General features: G+C 44.0%; 2 protein-coding genes across 7 annotated transcripts in view; one reads left to right on the top strand and one right to left on the bottom strand.

Moving 5' to 3' along the window:
• Positions 1 to 5,146: 5,146 nt before the first annotated feature.
• Positions 5,147 to 7,275, bottom strand: LOC111818438 (glyceraldehyde-3-phosphate dehydrogenase, testis-specific-like). Of its 3 annotated transcripts, none has more exons than XM_023722411.1 (2): positions 6,922 to 7,275; positions 5,147 to 6,457 (listed from the first exon to the last, which is right to left on the bottom strand). In XM_023722411.1, exons 1-2 carry the CDS (start codon positions 7,267 to 7,269, stop codon positions 6,302 to 6,304), a joined length of 504 nt encoding a protein of 167 aa, XP_023578179.1. In that variant the 5' UTR covers positions 7,270 to 7,275; the 3' UTR covers positions 5,147 to 6,301. The 3 variants fall into 3 exon arrangements, with proteins under 3 accessions (XP_023578179.1, XP_023578180.1, XP_023578181.1); XM_023722412.1 differs by having other exon boundaries at positions 6,946 to 7,275; XM_023722413.1 differs by having other exon boundaries at positions 5,147 to 6,150; positions 6,946 to 7,275.
• Positions 7,274 to 7,550, top strand: part of Ncoa2 (nuclear receptor coactivator 2) — a 375,936-nt gene continuing 375,659 nt past the window's right edge. For 2 of the 4 annotated variants that reach the window (XM_004637535.2, XM_023722406.1), the window contains exon 1: positions 7,276 to 7,396. The gene's annotated coding sequence lies outside the window, so the exon portion shown is untranslated. Of the gene's footprint in view, positions 7,397 to 7,550 lie in introns of all 4 variants that reach the window. The other 2 variants (XM_023722410.1, XM_023722409.1) reach the window with 2 other exon arrangements.

Genomic DNA, 7,550 nt, shown 5'->3' with positions numbered 1-7,550 from the left:
TTGGGTTCTGAGATTGCATTTTGCTCCTTCTCATTGTCATTTTGTGTAGCCCTGTCTTCTGACCTTTGTTGTAGATCTTTGTTGCAGTTATAGCCTTAGCATCTCCTTAAGTTCAGGTGTAGATCTACAAAGTTTGGATTTATCCAGCTGTGCCTGGCTTGGGTCTGGCTGCTGTGCTCAGTTCCTTCCTGTTGTTGCCCTTGTGGGTGAACCTGGTGTGCCCCTCTGACAAGATGTTCTGCTCCTGGACTAGCTGGGTGGTTCTGTTCCCTACACTCACTGCAGGGATTGCAGCTGCAGGGTTTCACCCCAGGCCTGTATGCCAGGCCTGAGCTGAGTCTGGAGGGGACAAGGTGGAATAGGGGGGAGAGGCAGCTCTCCCACACACTCACTGGGCCTCGACTAAGACTGGATCTGGGGGTTCCCAGAATGTGACAGAAATTCCTACTCTGTGGGCAGGGTATGTGGGGGGTACTATGGAGTGATGGGGTGCGTCCCAAGAGGGTGAAAGCGGGTGTCACCCACGCTGCACCTGGGCTGGGACCAGTAGGTCCCGCTGGCACAGGGTAGCTGACAGCTCTCCCACACACTCACTGGGCCTGGGCTAGGACTGGTCTCATCATGGATGGATTAATCTGGCCATGAGCTCTATAAGTACAGCAGTGTATCTTGGGTGCTTTGTTCACCTGGATATGTTCAATAATCAGAGAATCTACATCTAAATCCTTAAGCTCAGCATTACTCTGCATTTTTAAGCATGTGCAGCAAAAATTCAGCACTCTTTTTGGGCCACCGACCTTGTCCAGCCCCACCACTTAGCCTGGGCACACCTACCTACTCCACCATTGTAATACCGGGATGGCACACTTTGCTTCTTTAACGTGACACCCTTCAGATACTTGGTGGCCTTTTGGATATGCATACCCTTGATGGCCTGGGCAGTTTCACACGTGTTCTTAAAGTGAACGTGAAGATTTGAGCCTCTTGATTACATGATTTTGTGGGGTTTTCTGGGTTGAGAGAGCAGCTAACCATTTTCACCTCAGGCCGCTCACAAGAAGCTCTTCTTTCTTCGGTATGCAGAAATACAATTTGAATATTGACTAACACAATGTCTTACAGATTTTGTTAATACAGAAAAAAAACTTGCTTACCATAAAGTTGTAGCAATATTTATTAGCCCATGCCTTCTTCTAGGAACTTTACAGTTTAGGCTTTAACATTAAAGTCTATGGCCCATCTCTAATTCACTCTTGCACATGGTGTGAGGTAAGAATCAATATTCATTTTCTCCATAGTGATATCTAGTTGTTCCAGTGCTATTTATTGACAAAGCTTTTCTTTCTCTATTGAACTCCTTTGACAACTTTATACCAAATTAGTTGACCATAAACTTGTGAGTCTCTGTATGGAGTTTCTGGTCTCTGTATTTGTTCCATTGATCTATTTGTCTATTCTTACATAAATGTTACACTGTCTTAATTATTGCAGCTTTAAGTAAGTCTTGAAATCAGTAAATCATCTAACTTGCATTTTCTGGTCTGTTTTTGCTGTTCTAGTAATATATCCTTCCTTGTAAAGTTTAGAACTCACATCTTAACTTTTATTTAAAAATTGTGCTAGGATTTTTAAATTTAACTTTTTTTTTTTGGAACTGGGGATTGAACTCAGCCCCTTGCGCTTGCCAGGGAAGCGCTTATTCCACTGAGCCATTTCCCTAGCCCTGTGTTAGGATTTTTATTATAATTACATTAAGCCTATAGATTTATTTTGGGAGAGATGACATTTTAATATTGAGGTTATTCATCTCTCTTTTTAATCAGCCCTTGTGAAATTCTATTAGCAATATTTTTATTCAATGTAGATTTCTTATACATCTTCATTCAATTGACCTCTAAGTATTTGATGTTTTTACCATCTTATAATAGTATTTTTAAAAAGTCATTCTTTGAATTGTTGCTTCTTTCAATCAATGCAACTGATTTCTGTTTATTGACCTGGTATCCTATAATACTATATTTGTTGGAATAGGTTCTTTTAAATTTTATATTTACACTATCACATCAGTAAAGGTGTTATTTCTGTCCTTTTCATTTTCCTGCTATATTGCACTGGATAGGATTTGCAGAAAAAATATACAATTTGCCTCTATTTACAAACAGCCTGGTTGAAACACGAGAGTCTGATTCCAGAACACCCTAGATGAGTGGGACGACGGTAAGCACCTGTTGTTGTTAAGAAATAACTGAGATATATCTAGAAAAAGTAGTGACACCCAGAAGTCTTAGGTATTTGAATTGCATGCTGCAGATAACGAAGCATCATTCTTTCCAAGTAGGAAAGCAACAGTAATGTGGGAAGACAAATCTCGCGACAGCATGCAGTGTGGCCTGAAGGGAGCCAGGTTATGCTTTCATGTACTGATTTTGTGATTATTGATTAAGCACGTATCATGTTCTAGGAATTGTAGCTGCTGAGGATATGAAGATACTGCGCTGCTTAGAGTGGTAGAGATGCTAAGTGATGGGAACAGAACCGCAGCAAATCTGTCGGGCACGCAGCAGGGGCATCTCCATGAGCCCACACAAAGGAGTCTCACTGAACATCAGTTTTCATAGATGTTAAGTGGGATATATATATATATATATATAGATAGATAGATAGATAGCCTCCTTTTATTAAAAATGAAGTTATGTAACATGCATGATTGATATTACATACTTGTTTATAGTAATTTTAAACTTCGAAGGGATTTAAGAGAGCACAAACACAGGAACAAAACATTTGGTCATATGGTTGTTGTGTTTAATTATCAAATTGCCAAATACATATTTAACTGATTTCTCCTAACAATTATAGTTTTATTTCTTTTTTCCCATAATTTTATTAATAAACAAATAGCAATGAGACAGTTTCAAATCAAATTGGTAGGACAGTTTCAATAATTACACATTGCATACCTTCTTCCTAGTGGTTAACTGCTGTACAAGATGCGGACATGATATACTATTTACAAACACCATTAGAATTATAGTTTTAATAGAACGAATGTGTTTGCTTTTGAATTTGAGAATGAAGCAAAATAAGTATGCTACACAGATTTAACCAATATACTAATATTCTTCTACACTATAAATGAACTTGATGGCTAACGGAGCAAACCTACACTATTTCGAGTCTGGCAGCAATTACACAGATGAAGAAATGAGCAGTCAGTGACTCGTCTAAGGTCACACGCTAAGTAACGGCTGATTTCATATCTTGCTGTTTACCTTCTATGGCTCTGGTTACCATCTGTTATACTCTATATCAGATTGCACACTAGGAGGTTAATAAAAAATGGTACAGAATCTCCTACTTTTATTAAGCAGTTTCTGAATGAAAAAGTGAGTTCCATTAAAATTGAACATGGAAGTTAAAGCAGACAAAAAATAAATTCTTGGGCCCGGGGAGATGGCTCAGTGGAATAAGCACTTCCCTGGCAAGCGCAAGGACCTGAGTTCAATCCCCGGTTCTGCCAAAAATAAATAAATAAATAAATTCTTGTTCTTATAGCATTCATATTATCCTGATTTTTCTTAGGTATTGCTAAATATATACACTATAATTTACTCTTTTATGTTGCATTTTGCAATTCTGTTTTTCTTTTAGGTTTTGGCCATCTTTGCCTCATCTATCTTACCTTTTTTTTTTTTTTTTGTATTTAGGACAGGGTGTACAGGGTGTTCAGCTGTCTCAGTGCATCCTGGGGGTGGGGCCCGCACGGCAGGCCCTGGGATCGAACCCTGGCCCTTGCATCTGCCTAAGCAGGTGCTTTAATCTACTGAGCTATTTGGCTGGCCCTGCCTTGTCTATCAATAGTCTGTCAAGTTTCTGTTTCTACTGAATTTCAGTAATTTCCTTCCCCATTATGATTTGCACCCACATTTTTTTCCTTATTGGGTTGTTCTCTCTTTGTAACAACCCAGTTCCTATGTCTTTGCTTTCTTTTTTCTTCCCCTCAGTAAGCCAATGTCTTTTCTATCTCTTATGGCTAATTTAAAATATATAATTACTTTGAGATTTCACAGAAATCTGAGTTCCTTCAAAATGTGGGAAATGTCTATTACAAAACTGTTTTACGAGCATGAGGTGTGGAAGGGGACATGGGGATTGGGACAGGCAATACAGTAATGTGGCCCCTGTATTCCGCATCTAACTTTGTTACCTATGGTCAACTGAGATCTGAAGATAGTAAATGGAAAATTTTAGAAATAAACAATTTGCAGCCAGTCACAGTGGTGCACACCTCTCGTCCTAGCACTTAGGAGGCTGAGGAAGGAGGATTACTGGGAGATCAAGGTCAGCCTGAAGTACACAGTGAGACTCTGTCACAAAGAACCAAAAGAAGAAAAAAAAAGAAGTGACTTATTAAGTTTTAAATTGCCCCCCCTTCTGAGTAGTATGTCACCTTGCCCTGTCCTGCTCTGTTCCACCTGGGCCATGAATCATCCCTTTCTTGCCTAGCCACGTTGCGTGTGGTACCCACTTGTCAGTCACTTAGCAGCCCTCGGTTATCAGACAGACCGTTATGGTGGTACACTGCTTGTGTTCACATAACCCTTGTGCTGCTGACCAGCAGCCTCATGCTCACAGTACAAAAGAGTAGTGTGCTGACAGCCCAGCTAGGTCAGAAAGGCAGCAAAGTTGGTCCTCGAAGGATAAAGGATAACATAGAATAAGATATTTTGCAAGACAACAACTGAGCATTCACGTAATTTCTCCTAAAATATAGCTATGTGTATTGTTCCATTGTTATTATTGTTAATCTCTCACTGTGTCTAATGTAGACATGAAGCTTCATCATAGGTAGGCAGTAAAGGGAAGAAAGGACTACAGACAGCATTCAGTACTGTGTGGTTTCAGGCATCCACTGCAGTCCTGAAATAGATCTCCTACTCATACAGGGAACTACTGTATTATTTCTATTTTACAGATCCAATTAAGCTATAAACCTGCTATGGTTTCTTAAGTGCTATATTTTGTACAAACAAGAGTAAGACAAGGTATCAGGCCCGGCCCGGTGGAGCTTATACTCTAGTGAAAGACAAATATATAAACAACTTTACTACAAGACAGCATATAGTTATAATAATGGCATGAAGTTCAGAGGGAGCCCAGAGATTAGAGAGACGTTACCTGAGTCCTCCAAGTGCAAGGCAGCTGGGTAGCAGTTGGACATGGAAATCATAACACTAGGCTGTCAGTTTGTTGTTTATTTTTTGGTGGAAACAGTCATGTATCTTAAACATGCGGGAAGTTTTATTAATATGGCAGTGCAATGGGGAGTCACTTACTGGCACAGGTATCAGGGTAGTTTTTGAAAATGTGAAATCTTCTGTTGCAGAGGACTGTTGGACTTTGGACTTCTGCCCAAAACGGGAGCGGGGGAAAGCAAGGAGAATCTTTTCCAAACTCCTGATAACTCACAGTTGGGCATGAGGGCAGAACAGAAAATCTGAGCAGAGCACTGGGGTAGACCTCACTGCTGGAACACGACAAACTAGCATTAGTAGAGGAAGACAAGGCATAAAAACACTCCATTTCCTGTTTCCTCTCCAAAGTTTTGGGAATGTGCTGGGTTTTCAGAGAACATAGTTCTGCTAGTCCAGCTAATTAAAATATATTTAAAAAATTTTCTATGTTAACACATGGTCAACACAAACATTTCAAACACTAGGTAAGTGTACGATATAAATATTGGGAGTACCCTACTACTTACTATACTTATTACAGTCTCCTCAACTATAACAGTTGTTATAGTCCTCTAAGTATTTCCTACCTTTAGTCAAGTAGGCATTTACACTATTTTTTTTTTACTCAAATAATGGATGTGTTTCCACAAACTGAATGTTAAAAACACGATTAAAAGTATGGGCTTTAGGAGCGGGGAGATAGCTCAGAATAAGTACTTGCCTGGCGAGTGTAAGGTCCTCAGTTCAATCCCCAGTACCGGAAAATAAATAAATTTTTAAAAAGCATAGGCTTTGAAGCTTGCTACTCAAACCTCCATCTTCCGGGCTGTCCTGATCACAGGAAAATCACTCCTTAAAGCTTCGGTTTTTTATTTTCCTTTTTGTGAGGAATAGAAATGGTAAAAACTTCATAAAGCTGGAGGGTGAAAATAATGTATATAAATCACTCAGCACAGTACAAGGCACATAGTAAGTGTTCAGCGAACATTATTGTCTATAGCAAATGACCCTTCTCATTATAACACTTCAGGAAATGTGTCGCTTTCACATTTGATAACTGCCGTTGCTCATTTTAAAAAAATTTTATCTAAATTGATAGAAACTTGCTTTTCCAAGCCTAAAGCTACAATAAATAACACGTTGGTGGGGGGTTGGTGGGGGTTCCAGCATTTTGTGTGCCAGTTTCCTGCGTTTCCCTGCGGACATCTGGAGTGGACTTCCCACTTAAAAACAAACAAACAAACAAACTTTCGCGATTCCACGGCCTGCCGAGAACGCTCCACTAGGTCAGGTTTTGCACACCCAGCGCAGCTCGCTTCCCCCTCGCTCCCCTCCATACCATCCCGAGATAACAACTGCAACAGCGGGGCGCACCCCTGTGGGAACCCGGGGCATTGGACGGCGCGGGAGCGGCAGCTGGACGCGGCGTGCACGCGAGGTGCGCCCAAGGGGTGCGGGCCGCGGGCTCCTCCGCGCGAACCTGCGCTCGCGCCGCCTCCCCATCTCCGTCCAGGACGACCGTCCCGCCGCCCGCAGCCCTCGGTCCCACCGCCCCACTCCGCGGTCCGGCCTGTCGCCCTCGCAGGCTCTCCTTTTTGGCACTGCCCTTTGCCCTCCATGGAGTCCTCTGTTTACTCTCCCTTCGCTTCTAGTCACCCATAGGTTGCCCTCCCTCTGCCACAGTCACCCATTTTGTCCCCTCGCTCTTCACCTCTCCCGAGGCTGACTTCCCAAAGGACGCGGCCGACGGAGATGCTGCGGGCCCCGCGGCCAGGGTCCGCTCCCCGCAGGAACCCCCGTACGCGTCGGCCCGCGCCTCGGGGGCGCGGGAGGCAAGTTTCCGCCCCGCGCCTTCCCCAGTGACAGCGCCCGGGCGACCGCGGCCGGGGACGCGGAGGGAGGGACTGGCTGGCGGGCCCGGAGCCCCCTCCCCTGCTCGCGCGGTCTGTGTCTCTCGGCAAGTGCGGAGCCGCGGAGGAGGAGGAGGAGGAGGAGGGCGAGGAGGAGGAGGAGGGAGTTGGGGGAGGATCTCCATTGAAATAAACAACCAGGCAGCAGTTATTAGCACGGGAACATGGCGGCCGCAGCCTCAGCTACAGCTTCGGCGGCGAAGGTCAGCGCCGACGGCAGCCGGCACCTGACGGCGTGACCGACCCGAGCCGGTAACCGCGCCTTCCCGGGAGCCGCGGGGGGCGGGAGCGGGCGGGGGGCGATGCGTCCCCACCCCCGGCCGCGGCTGCCCTTCCTGCGCCAGCCGGCGCCGCCGAGCAGGCTGGTTTTTGTGTGCGTGTGTGTGTGTGTGTGTGTGTGTGTGTG

The sequence above is a fragment of the Octodon degus genome, unplaced genomic scaffold, assembly GCF_000260255.1.
Source record: "Octodon degus isolate 3935 unplaced genomic scaffold, OctDeg1.0 scaffold00091, whole genome shotgun sequence".
Taxonomy (NCBI): domain Eukaryota; kingdom Metazoa; phylum Chordata; class Mammalia; order Rodentia; family Octodontidae; genus Octodon; species Octodon degus.
This window is presented reverse-complemented; position numbering and strand designations above follow the sequence as displayed.